Below are 21,646 nucleotides of genomic sequence, written 5' to 3'. Positions count from 1 at the left end.
ACACACGCACGCACACGCACGCACACACAGACGCACACTGAGCAGGCCCTGCATGTTCAGTACATGGCAAATGCCAGAAATGACTTACCAGCTGGATTGGAGTTGCGTGATAGGTTACAATAGGACCATTGATAGGTTACAATTCAATCATCTGACCACTCAAATAATGAACTAATCGTTCTGAGTGCTTGTATGAAGTGGAGTCAGAAAAACACCATGACCGACCATCAGCACACAGTTTGTCTCATACCATCTACTCTTTCCTAACTCCACCTACAGGATACATCCCTCCCTCAATTTCCGGAAGATACTGTACTTTTTTAGTTCACTCAGATTATTATATAAAAGCTCAAAAAGCGACCGCAGGTTTGGGGAAAAATTCCCTATGAGGACAATCATCTTTATGTCTTTATATTGTTTTTGAGGGATGATTGGGGACATTTCCAGGACAGCTAAAGTCATGGACAGGTGACCAAAAAACTAGGTCTGTACCAGGAAAATGGGGCCTTGTCTTGTCTCCTTACCAGGGAAATACAGACTCACCAAACTCAAATATTCCCAGACTTACAATGCACACACACACAATCCCACACATACACTTCCATCACTTTATAGAAGGAATGTGTCCATGAGACATTCTTAGCCCTGGTCATAATATAAACGCCCTCTCTCTCTCTGCCCTCCCTTTCTCTCCCCTCCCTCACTCTCTCTCTCCCTGTTTCTGTGGAGGCAATATGTGGAAACCGTTTCCACCCAGCTCCTGTTGGACAGCCCTCTAATGAGCACAGCCAGGGGGTAAGTGGTCCAGTGAACCAGACACCGCCGGTCAGATTGATAGCAACGTAGTTTGCATCCAAAATTGATCGTTTTTGGCCAGTCTCATCCCTGCAGGAGAGTTAGTCGGCTGCTTAACAACCTCTCACATTTGCTTGTGATTTCCTCACACGTCCACAGAGGCAGGGACAACAAGAAAGACAGAGAACGAAGGAGAGAGAGAGCTAAGGACAGAGGCAGTGAGAGAATCTGAACAATGGTGTCAAGGCGGAGAACACTGAGCCCAGTGATACACGGTGGCCCTGCAACAATCAGGGCTTTTGAGTGGCGAGGAGATCTGCTGTGGCTGTGCCAGGGTCTAGAGCCCACAGTACCAGCTAGCGGGTAGCCCCAGCTACCGAGACAAACGCTTGAGCCATTCACCTCCTTAATATATGTTCTGAGATAATGCACAGTAATGCAGCTAAATGGAGACTGGACACACACACACACACACATATATACATATGGATGATCTACTTGTACTGAAATGTTGAAATATGTAGAGATGTAGATATAGCCTGTAACAAAGTATATATTATAAAATATAAAATATATGCCATACAAGAAATAGACACAAAATTGAAGATATTGTACCATGCTGTGTACTTCTCCCTTCACAGAACAGCACAAACTGGCTCCAACCAGCACCCGCAAAACCCCAGTCTCAATGTCAACACTGAAAAGGTGACTCCGGGACGCTGGCCTTCTAGGCAGGGTTGCAAAGAAAAAGCCATATCTCAGATTGACCAATAAAAAGAAAAGATTAAGATGGGCAAAAGAACACAGACACTGGACAGAGGAAGATTGGAAAAGAGTGTTACGGACAGACAAATAAGTTTGAGGTGCTTGGATGGCAAAGAAGAACATTCATGAGATGCAGACCAAACGAAAAGATGATGGAGGAGTGCTTGACGCCAACTGTCAAAAATGGTGAAGGCAATGTGATGGTCTGGGGGTGCTTTGGTGGTGGTAAAGTGGGAGATTTGTACAGGGTAAAAGGGATCTTCAAAAAGGAAGGCTATCACTCCATTTTGCAATGCAATGCCAGACCCTGTGGATGACACTTGATTGGAGTCAGTTTCCTCCTACAACAGGACAATGATCCAGCACAGCTCCAAACTACCCAAGAACAATTTAGCGAAGAAGCCTTCAGCTGGTGTTCTGTCTATAATGGAGTGGCCAGCACCTCCAACCCTGTTGAGCTGTTGTGGGAGCAGCTTGACCTTATGGTACGTTATTGCCCATCAAGCCAATACAACTTGTGGGAAGCGCTTTAGGAAGCATTGGGTGAAATCTCTTCAGATTACCTCAGCAAAGAACTAGAATGCAATTATTACTTCAATTAAAAATATTAATTTCTAACCTTTTTCGTATATTTTTCAGGAAAAATAAGGACCTTTCTAAGTGACTCCAAACTTTTGAACAGTAGTGTACATACAACAAAGACTATATGAAGCAAAGCACTTAAAGCAATCCTTATCATTTAATGGTTTTATATAGCAATTCAACAATTTTCCCATTTTAAAACAATCATATTACAAAGCAAATGGAAACCCGCAAAAAGATTATAACCTGTCCTCTACATCTGAAACCCACACTGAAATGCCATTGCAATTATTCTGTCACTCTTTGTTATGGAAGTGAAACACAACATACTTGCCAATGTTTCTTGTGTTGGGTTCAAGGAGACACTTTTATCTTGAAATATGTTTGAAGATTAAAGGAAAGAAAGCAAGACAACAGCTTCAAAGAAAAATATATTTATTTCCAAGATGGTAGACAAAGTGAGACATCTCACTACCCAAATGTTTTCATGTTCCGAGCGAGGCAGCTGGGCCAATGGGATGATAAGCAGATGTGAGCACGCCAGAGATTATGGAGGAAGTGTGAGCTCACGCGGGAAAGCATGCTGACCCGTGAGAGGGAACGCCAGAGTGACTTTAAATGTGTTTTACAAGGGAACAGCTTCTCCGAATAAACTTGCTTTCATAAATCATAGTCCTGCTTTTGTTTCAGATAGAATTGCAATAGAAAGTCATGGTATGCATTTTCTTTGAAAACATATCCATTCAATTTCAGGTGACCACCTCCCATTCAGTTTCAGGTGACCACCTCCCATTCAGTTTCAAATGACAATTCATTGAGCAATTAATTGTTCTCAGGAGTTGGGATGCTGCGTAAAATGTAAATTAAAAATAATGCAATGATGAACACTGTATTCAAAATAATAAGAAGACAACATATCAAATGTTGAAACTGAGACATGTAATTGTTTTAAAAATATATATTCCTTTGAATATGATGTCAGCAACACGTTTCAAAAAAGTTGGGACAGACACAAGAAAAGAATGGAAAAGTTGTGTAATGCCAAAAACTAAACCTGCTGGAACATATCACAACTAATTAGGTCAATTGGCAACAGGTCAGTAACATGATTGGGTATAAAAAGATCATTCCAGAGAGGATGGGTCTGTCAGAAGTGAGAATGGGGAGTATTTCACCACTCAGTGAAGGTCTGCGCAGGCAAAGAGTGCACCAATTTAAGAATAATGTTTCTCAGGAAAGAGACTCATCATCTATGGTACATAATATCATAAAAAAAATTTAAATACATTTCTGTATGCAAGGGACAAGTCCGAAAACCAATATTGGATCCAACATCCACAAATGCAAGTTAAAACTGTAACATGCAAAGAAAAAAACATATATAAATATGATCCAGAACTGCCACCCCCTTCTCTAGACCTGAGCTCATTTAAGGACTGAGGTGAAGTGGAAAACTGTCCTGTGGTCTGACAAATCAAAATGAAATCATTTTTGGGAATCATGGAAACTGCATCCTCTGGACTAAAGAGCAGAGGGACCATCTGGTTCTGAACAGCGCACAGTAAAAATGCCAGCATCCATGTTGGAATGGGAGTGCATTAGTGCACATGATGCTGAACAATATTTACAGGTTTTTGCTGCCTGCAGTCCAGTCCTATCAGCAATGGAAGATTTTGGGGCATTATGAAGTGAAAAATATGACAAAGGAGACCCTGAACTATTGAACAGCTGAAATCCTTTATCAAGCAAGAATGGGAAAACATTTCAAGTTTCAAGGTTTATTTGTCAAATGCCCCAAACAACATCATCCTGCACCATGAAATTCTTGTGACATGGCACCCGACAACTACGTAGTGAGAGTTATTTCACATTTCAAACTACAGCAATCGGTCTCCTCAGTTCCCAAACTCTTACAGAGTATTGTTAAAAGAAGAAGTGATGCAACACAGTGGTAAACATGCCCCTGTCCCAACTTTTTTGAAACGTGTTGCTGGCATCAGATTCAAAATGGGCATGCATTTTCCCAAAAAACAACATTTTGTACATAGACAATTTTCAATTAAATATAGGGATAAATGATTTGCAGATCATTGCATTCTGTTTTAATTTGCATTTTACGCAGCGTCCCAATATTTTTGCAAACAGGGTTATAAGTATTTCATACTGAAATACTAAAACAATAACCAGACATAATGGCATCCACCTAATGACAATGATGCCTGCTGTTAATGCAACTAAACTGTTAGTAGACATTCTTATAATGACTAATGCCATGATGGATGGGCAGGGGGAGGAAAAGAAAGAAACTCCCCAAATTCCATGTTGTACAAGCAGCACATGAAACCTAACTAGTAGACAGCACATAAAACCTGACTAGTAGACAGCACATAAAACCTGACTAGTAGGCAGCACATGAAACCTAACTAGTAGACAGCACATGAAACCTGACTAGTAGACAGCACATGAAACCTGACTAGTAGACAGCACATGAAACCTGACTAGTAGACAGCACATGAAACCTGACTAGTAGGCAGCACATGAAACCTGACTAGTAGACAGCACATGAAACCTGACTAGTAGACAGCACATGAAACCTGACTAGTAGACAGCACATGAAACCTGACTAGTAGACAGCACATGAAACCTGACTAGTAGGCAACACATGAAACCTGACTAGTAGACAGCACATGAAACCTGACTAGTAGACAAAGCCGGCCTTGTTTTGCCTGGGTCAGTTCCTCACACTCCTGTCTGATGTAGATAAGACATCCACATGTTAACAGGCCCACCATCTAAATTGAACTCTCGGGGCATGTTGTAATTCACTTTCGATTTAAAATCCTGACCTCTGGAGCGTCTTAACAAAGTTAGCAATGAACAGACAAAATGGCGAATGTAAGGGACGAGAGCCCTTCATCCAGTCTGAACAGAAGAGCAGTGAATGCTAACACAATCGGGCCTGGATCAATGAAGTCTGCCACGGATAAGGCAAGTCAGCGGTCTGATTAGGAAGGCGGAAGGGCGGCCCAGGTCCCAAATGTAATCAGAGCCAAGACGCGTGCATGTAGAATAAGTAACAATTGACATACAGTGAAACGATCAACTTGAAAGGAGCGGGACAAGGAGACGTTAGAAGGGGATGGCCTATTCCCCCCATCTTTACATTCTATTTTCTCAATAATATCATATATGCAGGACCAACTGGTTTCACCTGCTTTTAAATTGAATTGAATATACAGTGTATATGAATCAAGTCATTTCAGTTGTCCTAACTTTCCTGAGACTCAAGGTTGTGGAAATCGATCTGATTTTTAAATAGATATTGACTAGTGAAGCACCCTGATGAAAAATACTTGTGGTTTCATGAAGTGCATCCCGTAGACATCCTTGGGCGTCAGGATTCAGGTGGATAAACAAAAACACCCACATGGTCTGAAACCTCTTCTCCAGTATGAGAAGAGAATACCTGAAATGGGAGAACTTGGGAGAGAAAACAAAATAACATCTCCCAAATGTACTGTGTGTGTGTGCATGTGAGTGCATGCACGCAAAACGAAGCCAATCAGTAAAACAAATGAGTCCCAGACGGTCTGTTTCCTCTCAATCCTCCCTCCCTATTCGTCTCTAAATCCAATCTAAAAGCCTTCATTCTTGTTCTGGGTTTTTGGGGGATTGTTCTGAGAAATCTCAGAGGGCGAGGGCAGACGCAGGACACCTCTGTGATTCTAATTGTGATTCTAAATCTCCTGTGTGCTATTAGCTTAATTCTGTTCAAAGTACAGGGGAGGTGTGGTGAATAACAGACGGACAAACGGGTAGGAAGAGGAACTGAGGTTAAGAGGGACCCAGATAGGCAGCGAAGAGGACATCTAAATGGTTAAGAAGGGTCCAAACAGGTTTGGAAAGGGTTAGAGTGTCCCTGACAGGTCAAGAGAATCTGGAGCCAAGATGAACATAGACTGAGGTAACTGTTGCTCCAGCAATGGTATGGAAGCCCTGAGGCAGACTCAGGTAATGGAGCCATAATGGCTTTTTAACAGCATATACTACAGACGGGGAGTGCTTGCTTTGGACTGGAAAACCAGGGCAAAGTCCGCTTACAGGAAGTGTGGCGTGGAGACGTTGGAGACCTTAATGCTCCAGAGTCCTGGGTGATCTGAGAGCACTGCTGATGGCAACTCAAACAGAGCCGTCCACTCAGCTGGCTCTCGTGAACCACTTTAAAACACGGCAAATCGGTGGGAAATTATGGTTTTACACCGTCTGTAAAACCTGTTGGCGCCAAATTGTTTTGGGTCGGCGGGTTTGCTTCGCAGGTGGCTAGGTGCAATAATCAATGTTATTTTCAGGAAACGGTCCTAGGGGAGTCTCTATTACACAATCCTGGAGTAAGTTAATATTAACGGGTCGCAAACATAAAACGCACAACAAGAGTCTGGACTTCAGACCTGAGACGTTGTGTAGCTGTTAATAACCTGTTGCACAAAAACTACAATTAAAAAACAAAACCAATTACAATGACAACAAATATAAAATAATCAGTTTAATTAGCCAACACGTTTATGCGTGCGTGACCCAAGCAGGACTCAAATCCATCATACCTGTTGCTTACGCAGGTTTTCTTCATTTCTCTCATTTAGATGAAAATCGATTTTGCAAGACAGAGCTGTCAATGCAACAATGACCAGATGCGGCCTCAAAAGGTTTCGTTGGCCTGCTTTGCTCATTGAACCTAAATGACAACCCAGTGATTTTCACTGTATGTGGGACTGAATAATGAACAGCTTTTGAAGTGTGTCCTTACAAACATTCAATGAGCACTGCAGAGACTAACGCATTGGTGTCAGGTAGGTGTCTCATTCATTTCTAGTTAACTCTTACCTGCCCTTGCTTGGGCAACCTTTCCACAGTGTCCACTTTTCCATCTATCTCAGAACTGGCATGGTACAGAGGTATCCATACCCATTCCACTTAAATAATTAGTCAAAGGTCGGTTATATGACTTCCGACCTCCCCAGGCTGAAACACTATATGTATTGGGTGGGACTATGAAACAGCTTATTTTCAATTGGAAACTCCTTAATGTATTTAAGTCATGGGACATTCATGTTACTCAGGACAAAAGAACACATGCCTAAACCAGACCTTTTACTAAGATTCATGAATACAGAATCATACATACACGCGCGCACACACACACACACACACACACAGTCAATATTCCCTGTTATCTGCTGCATCTCATGCATCATGACCTACAGTAACCTTGTTTCCCATCTCCTGAATCTCTCACTCCACCATCTCCACTCCTTCTCCCTCCACCATCTCCACTCCTTCTCCCTCCACCATCTCCACGCCTTCACTCTCCATCATCTCCACTCCTTCTCCCTCCACCATCTCCACTCCTTCTCCCTCCACCATCTCCACTCCTTCTCCCTCCACCATCTCCGCTCCTTCTCCCTCCACCATCTCCGCTCCTTCTCCCTCCACCATCTCCGCTCCTTCTCCCTCCACCATCTCCACTCCTTCTCCCTCCACCATCTACACTCCTTCTCCCTCCACCATCTCCACTCCTTCTCCCTCCACCATCTCCGCTCCTTCTCCCTCCACCATCTCCACTCCTTCTCCCTCCACCATCTCCACGCCTTCACTCTCCACCATCTCCGCTCCTTCTCCCTCCACCATCTACACTCCTTCTCCCTCCACCATCTCCGCTCCTTCTCCCTCCACCATCTCCACTCCTTCTCCCTCCACCATCTCCGCTCCTTCTCCGTCCACCATCTACACTCCTTCTCCCTCCACCATCTCCGCTCCTTCTCCCTCCACCATCTCCACTCCTTCTCCCTCCACCATCTCCGCTCCTTCTCCCTCCATCATCTCCGCTCCTTCTCCCTCCACCATCTACACTCCTTCTCCCTCCACTATCTCCGCTCCTTCTCCCTCCACTATCTCCGCTCCTTCTCCCTCCACCATCTCCACTCCTTCTCCCTCCACCATCTCCACTCCTTCTCCCTCCACCATCTCCACTCCTTCACGTACACCTCAACCAGATCACTCCATCATCAAAACAAGCAAGAGAGAAAAATACACCTATTGATTCTGTGCTCATGGCAACAAAGGCAAACTGGGCTTTCATCCCTTGTTCTGCAACTTCAGGGCCCTCCCCTCATTCTTCCTCTACCTCCACCTCTCTCTGATGTTGTCCTCCATTTACATTGATGTTTTCATCCACCTGTGGCCCTTTGTATTCATGCCTACATCATGATTACTTGTTGAGTAGTGATGATTGTTAGCGTTTACACCTGGACCATGTGTTAGGGGAGTTTCAATTGCAATGATTTCAGTTTGGTGTACTGAATGGCAGCATTTTCTAAAAGACAACATGGTGACAATTGTACATTATTAAGATGATTTTGCTTAGGGTTTTTCCCAAAATAGTTGAATGAAACAGAAATGTGTGTGAAAACAGGTGAATATGCTTTTCTAATAGTGTTTTAAATACCTCTCAGCAGTGTGCAGTGGATTTCAGGAGTCATAGCCCTGGATGCATTTTACATCTGAGGGGAAAGTTTCATTTATGTGACAGATAATACGGCTTTGAGTATGTTTAATCTTAAGTGAGACATTTAAATCAATACAGTGTGAGTTTTGAGAATATCTTGAATTTATTCTGAAAATGAGTGTTAGCTGCTGTGAAACTAAATCAAACTAGCACCAAAAAGGGTTCCACTAAAACCTTATGGCTGTACCTGCTTAAAAGTGCGGGATCATCAGTTCCATGACAGAATTAAAGACTGTGGTTATCAGCGACTCATCCAAGCCTCCCTCATCCAAGCCTCCCTCATCCAAGCCTCCCTCTACTCCCCCGGTGCTGAGCACCGTGTCTCCATCAGTCTCCAGGTCTCCGCTTGTTTGCCGTTCGGCTACCAGTCCATACTGGGTTCCGGGTGTGCTTGTGCGGAGAAATACGTAGAACCTATCTCCAACCCTCTGGCCCTATCACCCAGAACTCAGTTATTAAATCAGAACTGACTGAGGTGAGAAAGGCATGAAAAGGACCGTTTAAAGTTCAATTCACACTTCACAGGGTCGCTGCTTCGTTGATGTGAAAGTGATTGGATGAATCTGATGCTAAAATTATATATAAGGTTTTCCAGTTAAAAATATACCTAGACTACCTTACATTTCTGTTTGTGCTTTGATGACTAGATGAAGCCATGAAGTCAGAGTTGAGGGTTCTTAAGACATCATTGATTTGCCCTGCTGTAAATATCCATCCATTACCCATCGGATCGAATTATAGATCGAAGACAGAGGACAAGATTTGTACAGACACGTTACTGTGATTTCCTTCAAGGCAACAATGATCCTTCCACCACAGGTCCAGACAGTGGAAACAGTCCTTTTCCTTATTAAATAAAAAACTACAGACAGATGTCTGTCCGAAGGAATAACTGGATTAAACGTCACCGGACACACTGTCTGCACAACGACTGTACGCTAACTTACATCACCATTCTAAAGTGGTTGGTTTGCCTCCATGCTGACAGCCATCTTCATCAGTGCAGGGAAATCACAGTGTCCGGCAAGCCGGGCTCTCAGTCAGTTTCATGTGACTCCGTTACAGTACAACACAATCGATTCTGCCCTCGCCTGTTAGGTTAGAGTACTGCATTTATCGCCCAGTCATCTTCTGTAATAATTCTATATCTCTTATGGTACTTACTTAGGAAATGCGACGCATGTGCCTTAGAGACATCAGTACACAGCAGTTAAATGAACTTCATTTTGCACGTTGACAGGGTCAGATGGGAAGAGGTGATCTAACACTTCAATATACAGTATAGTGTGTATGTATAGTATTCATTTGTGACAAGCCGTGCTTTGAGTGGGACGGCAACGACCATTACTGAGCACTGGCAGCTCTAATCTTCTGGTTGAGTTTCAAAACCCCTTCAACATATTGTCAAAAAAGAGTACCAGCACCTCTCATTCCATCTGAGTCCCTGTTTGAGAGATTTCAGGCGAGCTGCTTTTACATAGGGAAGCCTTACGACTAGAACCTTTGAGGATTGTGAAGCATTTTAGATAAAAACTAGTATTAATAAAAACCCACTTTGCCGACACCATTGATCTAGAGCAGTGTCTCCCAACCAGGGTGCTAGGAATCCAGGGGATCGACTACTTGGCCATTCTACATGAGACCATGGACTTAGTTGTAAATGCACATGAGGGGGCAGGCATCCTCAAGGTAACTCAGGGCTGGGTAAAATGCAGCCAGTACAGTAACCAGAAAAGATTTTGCAGAAACCAAGCTAATCATGTAATCTTGTGTCCAATGACTGCACTGGCGTCACAACTGCTTTTTTTTCTTCTTCACGAAACGATTCCAGCACAAAACAAAACTCCTTACCAAAGACCTCGTCTTGTGATTCCGGTTCTGCCATGATCTCACCGACAGGCTCTGCTCCCACTTTCTTTTCTCCCCCTGGTTGGGATGAGGGAGGCTTTAAAAGACAGAGAACACACAAACCGAACAGAGATCAGAAACCATGGCAACGGAGCCGAGAGGCTTTTCATTATCAACCACAGTGAGCAAGACTGGAAACTGTATGGAGCCTGACCTGATTGATGACAACACACAAAAGGCCGACACATTTGCATTATATTTCGGACGTGTGTATTATCATAAGTGCATTGCACACATCACATGCATACACAACGCTGTCCTCTCGACACACCCACATGGACAGAAATGCACATCTGCATCACATAACACAAACTCACACGCACCCATCCTTGTGAGATCTGTGTGTTAAGAAAATTGGGCTACTGAAATAGCTGTTTCCAGGAACAGAATTTGTGTTATGGCCACTCAGCAGGACTGACAGTGCTCCGCTGAGACTGCGTTTTTCCAGCAAACCTTGAACTCAATACCTATCTTGTGTAGCCTCTCCCATGAATTCCCATAAAAATTTATATCGAGCACAAGTGGTACATTCACTATACTTCACCATAAATTACACAATATGCGGAGTATCATCTCATGTGAATTATCTTTCTAAACATATCAAAATCCATTTTCCAGTCACATTTTCCATCTCCAGCAAGATAATACCCCTCCTCTGCTCCCAGACTCTTTCATCACGAACCGCGGGGAACTGTATAAAAGGCCGCAGGAGGAGGAGGAAAAAAAGCACTTTGCAATTTTTTCTACAAAACGGGTGCCCAGCAACGGGATCGTCGGTTTGGACCTCCTGCTTGACTCCCTCCGTCCGACCGTCAACAGGAGCCGATGACGAGACATTCCACCTGCTTCATATAATACTGGGATCAGGAAGATCCTCCCGAGGGGAGAGGAGGGGGGGGGGCGGCTCGGAGATACAGGCCCACAGGGCTCGGCTCCATGACATGTGCCACTCGCATCACCACGATGGGGGAACCAAATGTAACTTTTTTGAGTGGGGTCAAGGCCGAGGTTAAGCAGTGTAGCAGCCACTCTCGCTGTAGACACGGGACGACTGGGAGATGGATACAATGTTGACCCCAGAATCCTCTGTATATGAGGGCGCTTCTAACGACACCTGCCTGTCAGTATACTTCTCCATCAATCGGATGGACTTTCGAATTGTATATACAAATAAAGGTCCCCAGAATATCATACTTCGTATGGTACTAATTCAATTACACGATTCTTGGTATTTTGATACAACAGCAACCTATTATTAACAATTACTAGGCTATTGAAGCTTCGGTGTTTAAAAAAAACTAAATGTATTTGAAGTTAATAAAAACTGTGCCCTACTAATTAATCCAGATGCACCAGCTAGAATGCACAGCCTGGTAAGCCGAAGTGAACTGCTCAAAGTTCACAGTTAAATAAAACAGTTTCCCTGACCGTCGCATCTTTAATTTAATGGATCATAGTAGTTGATAGCACAAACCATTCAAAAGCTAGAGTCAAATTAGTAGGAGTTAAATGGAAAGCACTATGCCCCAACTGCTAGACAGGGGCATATGTAGGGGAAATTTTAACTTACCAAATGAAATTGTTTTTACTTTCCTATTGGCCCACTGACTAATGTCTGACTAATGTTCAGGCGTCTACCAGTTTTCACTTAGGCCTTTGATTCGTAAGCAAAGCATCGCTACAACACACATGTTCACTTGGCTGACTAGCACAGGGTTTGAGTGGCTAAACTTGTGATGAAGTTAATGACATTTCAGTCCTTATTGGCGTCATGTTGTGATGTATGCAGTTGTGGTCCGGTACAATCGATACCACCAAAAGTGTGACAATGGAAATCAGAACCATTTCATGACTTTTGCACCCGCATGCGATCATCACATTTACATTTAAATGTAAGTAGGTTAATTCGGCAGACACTCATCCAGAGTGACTAAGAGGAGTGTGTGCATACATTTTCATCTTTTTTGGGCTACTTGTTGAGTCATAAAGGTACACCGAGAATATCAAGGGAGAGAGATCATTGAAAGAACGGACTAATCCTTTCCCATGTTCTCCAATCTCACAAAATATTTTCAGATAAAACCAGGGCGAGGTGTTGAAAGCTTAGAGATGGATAGAGGACTCAACTGGGATACATGGATTAGACTTGGTAAACATTTAAGAAAGCTCACTTGACTCAACCATTTCATTAAACCAGGCTCACCAATCAGTTATAAAAGTGAGGGGAAATAAACTGAAACTGCACCTTTGCTGTAAATGCTCAAGCAGACCTGATAATGACACAGATACAGAGATGTAATGTCAATCTAAGACTGAATTTCAATTTGCAAATATTATGACAGATGAAGATAAGTGTGTCCAAAACCACAGAGCATTTAAATAAGTACACCAAAAGTGCCCAGGTGGCCGACTATTTTGGAAAAATTTTCATAGCATTCTACGGTGCATGCTTTTTGGGCTAATAATGCCACCAATCCCTCATGCAACGGAAGAGGTTTGGTTTGCTAACTCGGGCTAAATCTTAAGTTGCAGACTTAAGATTTAGGTCTACTGTAGGTCTATTGTTTCTGGTGGATTTTCAAAGTAGGCCTGCTTCCGTGCATGCTTATTGGGGTAAAGTAGGCTAAATCTCAAATGGCATACTACTGATGATGTTAAAGTACTTACTGTTTAGTACATCGTAAGCTAGTTTGGTATTGGGACTGTTTGGGACAGACTACTTGGTCATAAAATTGCATCTCCACATTAGATTTTGTCGCACATTAACATCATGACAAGTTTGAATATTTAGCTAGACACAATTAAGCATTGTGTTAAACTGAGTTTACCTGAATTTAAGTTTACTTCCACCACAAATTGCATCTATGACCTGTATGGCTTTTGTCTTGGCCATTTTAAAAGCTTATAAGCCAGTAATACTAGTTTCTTACTACTTGGAACAGTCATAAGAATTTAGCAATTGCTATTGTGATTGAAGACAAACTTTACACTGCCAAAGCTATTGAATTTCATGGCACAACAATGTTCGTTTTTCTTTCATACGTGAATTACATTGATACAATAACTATGAATATAGGTGACGATAACTGACTTTCTCGTCAAGTGAAACTATGAGAGATTTGTGGAAACCCCTCCTCTTTTATGACAAAAGCCATACAATTCCTAAATGCTATTTGGTGTGGAATTGAAAAAAAATATACGTTAGTAAATGTAACACAGTGCTTAATGGTGTCTAACTACATATTAAAACTTGCTGTGATGTTAATGTACAACAAAATTATCTAATGTTGAGACGCAATTTAATGACCAGGGTGTAGTCCCAATTGGTCCCAATACTGGCATACAAATTTACTATACACGTACGTCCTTGTCTCTGGATGTTGTGGGGCTGTCTTGGTTGACACGCCTGTGCAACATCGCGTGGCGGTCGGGGACAGTGCCTCTGGGATGGCAGACCGGGGTGGTGGTCCCTCTTTTTAAGAAGGGGGACCGGAGGGTGTGTTCCAACTATAGGGGGATCACACTTCTCAGCCTCCCCGGGAAAGTCTATGCCAGGGTTCTGGAGAGGAGAATATGGTCGATAGTAGAACCTCGGATTCAGGAGGAACAGTGTGGTTTTTGTTCCGGGCCGTGGAACACTGGACCAGCTCTATACCCTCTACGGGGTGTTGGAGGGTTCATGGGAGTTTGCCCAACCAATCCACATGTGTTTTGTGGATTTGGAGAAGGCATTCGACTGTGTCCCTCGCGGCATCCTGTGGAGAGTGCTTCGGGAATATGGGGTCCTGGGTCCTTTGCTAAGGGCTGTCAGGTCCCTGTACGACCGAAGCAGGAGCTTGGTCCGCATTGCCGGCAGTAAGTCAGACTTGTTCCCAGTGCATGTTGGACTCCGGCAGGGCTGCCCTTTGTCGCCGGTTCTGTTCGGAATTTTTATGGACAGAATTTCTAGGCGCAGCCAGGGGCCGGAGGGTGTCATGTTTGGGGACCACACGATTTCGTCTTTGCTCTTTGCGGATGATGTTGTCGTGTTGGCCCCTTCAAACCAGGACCTTCAGCATGCACTGGGACGTTTTGCAGACGAGTGTGAAGCAGTGGGGATGAGAATCAGTACTTTCAAATCCGAGGCCATGGTCCTCAATTGGAAAAGGGTGGCTTGCCCACTTCAGGTTTGGAGGAGAGTGCCTGCCTCAAGTGGAGGAGTTTAAGTATCTAGGGGTCTGGTTCACGAGTGAGGGAAGGATGGAATGGGAGATTGACAGACGGATCGGTGCAGCTTCTGCAGTAATGCGGTCGATGTATCGGTCTGTCGTGGTGAAGAAAGAGCTGAGCCGCAAGGCGAAGCTCGGTCACCCGGGAGGAGCTCAGAGGAGAGCTGCTGCTCCTCCACATCGAGAGGGGTCAGCTGAGTTGGCTTGGGCATCTGTTTCGGATGCCTCCTGAACACCTTCCTGGGAAGGTGTTCCGGTCCCGTCCCACCGGGAGGAGACCCCGGGGAAGACCTAGGACACGCTGGAGGGACTATGTCTCCCGGCTGGCCTGGGAACGCCTCGGTGTCCCCCTGGAAGTGCTGGAGGAAGTGTCTAGGGAGAGGGAAGTCTGGGCATCTCTGCTTAGACTGCTGCTCCCGCGACCCGGCCCCGGATAAGCGGAAGATGATGAATGAATGAACGTACGTCCTTCATCATCACCCACAAAGTAGTATGTAGTATGCAATTTGAGATTCAGCCTAAGCTCAATTTTAAAGTGTGACAAAGAGGATCAGTTTCAAGATGCAATTTTATGATGTCCCAATACTGGCAATACTGGCAATACTTGCTTAAGATATAGTTAACAGTAGTACCTTATCATCACTGGGGCAGTAAGTGTATGCGAAAGGTCTTTGATCAAAAGGTATTGAAATTAGGGGGAATCCTTTGAACCCATATCTTTTAGAGAGTAACTTGTCACAACAAACTTTTTTTTTAATTGTATTAGTAGATACATACATATATATTACATACAAGTTACCTCAGTATTTTTTACATTTCCATGTACATTCAAAAGTAATAGAGACAAGGAAGGATATATTCCAAGTTCTGTTCTACTTTTATTTTTGTAATATTGCAATGAATTGACATGAGTGGGTTCCTCAAAAATGCATCTCTTAGTGAATGATACTTTGATCAAAATACTGTTAACAGTGTAATATTACCTACTGCCATATTTGTCTCGCTGAAACTATGACGTATATTACTCAGTCCTAGTTTAAATGCTGTGCTTTAACAGGTAGTCAATGTAAATAAGAATCCAAATTAACTTACCTGCAAAAAAGAAAGGTCAAATAATAAAGATAATTGTAACAGTCTGTCTTCAAATGTGGTATGTATCTATGTTGAAACTTTCAGTAATATCTGGAGATACTCTCTTTCCTTGAAAGGAATGTTGTGGCGAGAATTTCTTCCACGTTTTAGAGAGTAGTTAACAGGAATGTAACTATGGGGAACGATTGCGCAACATGAGGGAGAGTGAGAGCCACATGGTGCCTCAGTGACTACCCTGTGAACAGGTTTGCAAGGAATGAGAAGGTAATCACACCCCTTAAGGTTTAAAAGAGAGCTACTAAATAGACCTGGATTCACTACTATTCGAAATCATGTCAGGTACTTTTTCTGGGCTTGACTGCATTCACCTGGCCTAATAAGCCAATAAGAACATTTAAGAAGTGTAACCCCCGACCCCTCCTCGGCACTAAAGACAGGCTTGAGGGAACGCTTGGAATATATGTCACATTTTAAAAAGTATTTGAACCCAGGTTGAATGCTGAGCAACATTCCAGAAACAGGAGGCAGCATGCTGAGCTGAACTTGAGTCTGTAAGTGACAGACATCCTAGGTTCAAAAATGTGTACTGTGTGTTTGACTGTCTGGTATATAAAAATGTAGCCAAAAAAAAACCTTTATTTCAGTGCTGGGATGTTTATTTGCAAAGATTTGCAAACATCAGCTAGGAGATTCAATTATACCACGGGCCTGGAAATGCATTCATTCTCCCCAGGCACAACCGCATATGTTCTATGATTCTTCGGATACATAGACATATCCTCGATGTACCAGTGTCTCTGTGTTACGTAAGTCCTCTTAGCAAGCACCATGCCCACCACATCAAGCAACCGCCAAACTGTTACTTAAATAGGTTCACTGTAGAGCACTCAAAACGTTGCTAATCTCCTTGCATCTAGATGTACTAACTGTAAAACTGTAAATGTGTACCAACTGTATCAATTGTAAAGTGTGTATCAACAGTAAATCCATGTAAATGTTATTCTAAAGGCCTGTGTCCCTTTATCAACTTTGCTGTGTGCCACTAGCAGCACCACATTACACCAAGTTACAGTACACTGAGTATGTGTACAGGTGCCTCTCAAAAAATTAGAATATCCTAGAAACGTTTTTCAGTAATTCAAATCAAAAAGTGACACCTTCATATATTCTAGATTCATTACACATAAAGTGAAACATTTGAATACTTTTTTCTTTCAATCTTGATGATTATGGCTAATAGCTCATGAATATAAGAAATCCCGTATCTCAAAATAATAGAATTAAAAAAATTATAATACAGACATTTCGACCTGAGAAGAGCTTACTTTTTCACCATATGCACCGGTAAAAATACTTAGCATACCGTTATTGCAATATCACGTTGTGCAATATCAAAATAGAAAATGTGGCAGAAAGTATGCGATATTACGTTCATTTTTTAGGAGAAATTCATTCGTTTGCTTATGTTCGATTTAGAGGCCGCTTGAAATCGCTATAGAATGATCATGTTTCATTGGCCAGTTGCCCTGTCACAAGCCGATGTCAGCGCAACGGGTCCAATACACAAGCATACCCTATGGAGCATACCAGGTGACGTGTGTGCATACGTCGACAGCGGGTGAGTGATGGGAAAGATAGAGACAGCGAAACGAGTCAGAGGAGCGAAAGAAAAGTGTACAGAGAGAGAGACAGCGAAACGAGTCAGAGGAGCGAAAGAAAAGTGTACAGAAAGAGAGAGAGAGAGCGAAGCGAGTCAGAGGAGCGAAAGAAAAGAAAGGACAGAAAAGTAAAGAGATGAGTGTAGCTCAGGCAGACAACGAAACGACGGTGACGAAAGAGGAAACATTAGTGGACAAAAAGTTACGTGATAGACTGTAATGTAGTTACAACATTATAATCCAAAATAAATATAAACATCTTGGCATTAATTAGAGTCGCGAATTTTGAAAAGTGCGCGATAAATAATGAATGAGTGTCCGATATTAGCTATAGAGGCAATGCTTCTAAAATGCCTTTGCACTAGATTTGAGATGTCATCAATTTAAAAATCTCAAATGATGTATGAGCGCTCAGAAATACAATAGACCACTTTACACAGGCTGAAACACCGGACTCTTGCGAACAGCGTTCAGATTCCCTTTGTGGTAGCCTACAAAGCTTTTATGTAGCTAGTTTGCAGTCTTTGTCTATGCGATCATTTGTTTTTATGTTTTCAAAATTATTTTGCATTTAGTGTTGATTAAGTACCGTGTCTAAAAAGCCAATACCTGTGATTGGTCCTGTTTGAGTAGACAAGCGTTCCTCTACTGTAGAGACTAAACTTGGGGGCATATACTAAGAAAAACTTTAGATTCAACTTTATTTTCATTGAACAGTATAACTACAGTACAACGAAATACAGGAGGGCAGAAAATGTACAAGTATTATGTATCCTCCCACTCCACCACGCAGCTTAACACTGTATCCTCCCACCCCACCACACAGTTTAACACTGTATTCTCCCACCCCACCATGCACCTTAACACTGTAGCCTCCAACCCCACCACACAGCTTAACACTGTATCCTCCCACCCCACCACGCAGCTTAACACTGTATCCTCCCACCCCACCACGCAGCTTAACACTGTATCCTCCCACCCCACCATGCAGTTTAACACTGTATTCTCCCACCCCACCACGCAGCTTAACACTGTATTCTCCCACCCCACCACGCAGCTTAACACTGTATTCTCCCACCCCACCATGCAGCTTAACACTGTATTCTCCCACACCACCACGCAGCTTAACACTGTATACTCCCACCCCACCATGCAGTTTAACACTGTATCCTCACACCCCACCACGCAGCTTAACACTGTATACTCCCCTCCCACCCCACCACCCAGCTTAACACTGTATACTCCCCTCCCACCCCACCACGCAGCTTAACACTGTATCCTCCCACCACGCAGCTTAACACTGTAGCCTCCCTTCACACCCTACCACGCAGGTTAACACTGTAGCCTCCCCTCCCACCCCACCACACAGCTTAACACTGTAGCCACCCCTCACACTCTACCCCACCACGCAGCTTAACACTGTTTCCTCCCCTCCCAACCCACCACGCAGCTTAACACTGTATCCTCCCACCCCACCACACAGCTTAACACTGTAGCCACCCCTCACACTCTACCCCACCACGCAGCTTAACACTGTAGCCTCCCACCCCACCACGCAGTTTAACACTGTATTCTCCCACCCCACCATGCAGCTTAACACTGTAGCCTCCCACCCCACCATGCAGTTTAACACTGTATTCTCCCACCCCACCACGCAGCTTAACACTGTATTCTCCCACCCCACCACGCAGCTTAACACTGTATTCTCCCACCCCACCATGCAGCTTAACACTGTATTCTCCCACACCACCACGCAGCTTAACACTGTATACTCCCACCCCACCATGCAGTTTAACACTGTATCCTCACACCCCACCACGCAGCTTAACACTGTATACTCCCCTCCCACCCCACCACCCAGCTTAACACTGTATACTCCCCTCCCACCCCACCACGCAGCTTAACACTGTATCCTCCCACCACGCAGCTTAACACTGTAGCCTCCCTTCACACCCTACCACGCAGGTTAACACTGTAGCCTCCCCTCCCACCCCACCACACAGCTTAACACTGTAGCCACCCCTCACACTCTACCCCACCACGCAGCTTAACACTGTTTCCTCCCCTCCCAACCCACCACGCAGCTTAACACTGTATCCTCCCACCCCACCCCACCACACAGCTTAACACTGTAGCCACCCCTCACACTCTACCCCACCACGCAGCTTAACACTGTTTCCTCCCCTCCCACCCCACCAAGCAGCTTAACACTGTATCCTCCCACCCCACCCCACCACACAGCTTAACACTGTATCCTCCCACCCTACCCCAACACGCAGCTTAACACTGTTTGTGACACACTCTCATATTAAACCTGGACATTGCAGCACTTCTATGACCCTATGATGTGACACCAAACATTTTTTAATGTCCATGTTTTTCTAAGAGTGTAGCGCTTCCCTCTGAGCTAGCTTCGTCATTGTGAGACCAGCGTTCGATTCCTGCTTGTAGATTAGTTCAGGAATCCAACTGACCAGCACCCTTTGATTCTTATTCTTTAGTGATCAAATACGGTGCCTTGCTTGAAGCGTGGTCTTAATCTCAACCTGGATGTTACTGATTTGGGAGAAAGAAAGTGTAAAAGTATACAATCCACCTAGTTCCCATCTACTCTACTCTCAGCGATCTCTGTGAACTGGGTGTTTTAGGCAGGGGAAGCATTTGAAACCATCACTTGGCTGCTGGCCTCACAAATGTATGTGTGCATGGACTCCCCCGGCAGGCTGGCCGTGTCTGAGACAGGCCCGTACAGGACATCCCTTTGGGTGGGTTGCCCAGCCAGCTGAGCCCTGGCCTAGATCTCCTCCTCTGTCTGGTAAGCTAGGAAGTCAGCTCCGGCCAGTGCCAGCGTGGTATCGCAGGAGCCTGATGCTTCTGGCACCGGGCTGAACTCATAACGGACAGAGGTGACTGTCTTCCCCTGCTCTCTCGTTTCTTTTCTCCTGTCTTCTCTTATCCCTTTCCAGTGGTGGAAGAAGAGGCCAGCCCCCTCTCTCTCTGCTAAGGCTGTCTCTGAGGCAGCGGGGGCTCACGATTATGTAGAAAGTTGATTGCAGCCGCAGCTGAATTTTAATGGCTGGCTTATTTTATCTGCTGTAATTTGAAAAGCTGAGACAAATTGACTTAGGCGAGGCGGAGGTTAATTACCAGGTGTCATTAAAGTACATTACTTGTCATTTTAAGCCTCCTTTCCTCTACCTCTTCCCTGACTGCATAATGCAGACACAGACAATAGGTGGGGTGCAATTTCAGGATCCAGAGATGGCGGCCCCGAGAGAGAACAAAAAGCTCCTTCTCTTGATCGTCTATGTTCTATTTAATTAAGGGACCATTATAGTCCAAAGAGGCTGCTCTCCGTCCTGACCTAACCTGAACCGGGTGTTCTGTTATCGCTAAAGAAGACACTCCTTATTACCTGTGGACCACATATCACCAAGGTTTCTATATACAAATCATATTCTTCGGGTCAGGTAAGAGTTCAGTGAGAAAAACATCAGAGCGCCTCACATGCTTCACCCCTGTGGGAGGATATAATAGATCCAGAATCATATCTCTGATATCATATCGTTTACTGTATATGTGTTTTAAGAACCCTGTTGAGGTAAAGAATAATGCTTTTATGGATGTCAACATGATCAAATGTTGAGTCCAAAATGAACTGCATTCCACTGGCAAGTGATGGTACCAGCACAAAATAAAATGTAATTATTATTTTATATATATGTATGTACACACACACACCATTCAAAAGTTTGGATTCACTTAGCCATTTCCTTGTTTTTGAAAGAAAGTTCCTTCTCTGTCCAGTGTCTGTGTTCTTTTGCCCATATTCATATTTTCTTTTTATTATCCAGTCTGGCTTTTTCTTTGCAACTCTGCCTAGTAGGCCAGCATCCCAGAGTCACCTCTTCACTGTTGACACTGAGACTGGTGTTTTGCGGGAACTCTTTAATGAAGCTACCAGTTGAGGACCTGTGAGGCGTCTGTTTCTCAAACTAGACTCTAATGTATTTGTCCTCTTGTTCAGTTGTGCACCGGGGCCTCCCACTCTTTCTATTCTGGATAGAGCCAGTTTG

The 21,646-nt window shown here is 43.9% G+C and overlaps 1 protein-coding gene across 1 annotated transcript in view; it reads right to left on the bottom strand.

Moving 5' to 3' along the window:
- mbpb (myelin basic protein b) overlaps nucleotides 1–21,646 on the bottom strand; it is a 50,749-nt gene that overhangs the window by 8,815 nt on the left and 20,288 nt on the right. The window contains exon 3 of the mRNA XM_010885414.5: nucleotides 10,556–10,649. Coding sequence (XP_010883716.2) covers nucleotides 10,556–10,649 — 94 coding nt within the window. The remainder of the gene's footprint in view (nucleotides 1–10,555; nucleotides 10,650–21,646) is intronic.

Source organism: Esox lucius, chromosome 20 (assembly GCF_011004845.1).
Source record: "Esox lucius isolate fEsoLuc1 chromosome 20, fEsoLuc1.pri, whole genome shotgun sequence".
NCBI lineage: Eukaryota > Metazoa > Chordata > Actinopteri > Esociformes > Esocidae > Esox > Esox lucius.
The sequence above is the reverse complement of the archived record's forward strand: the minus strand, read 5'-3'. Positions and strand labels throughout refer to the sequence as shown.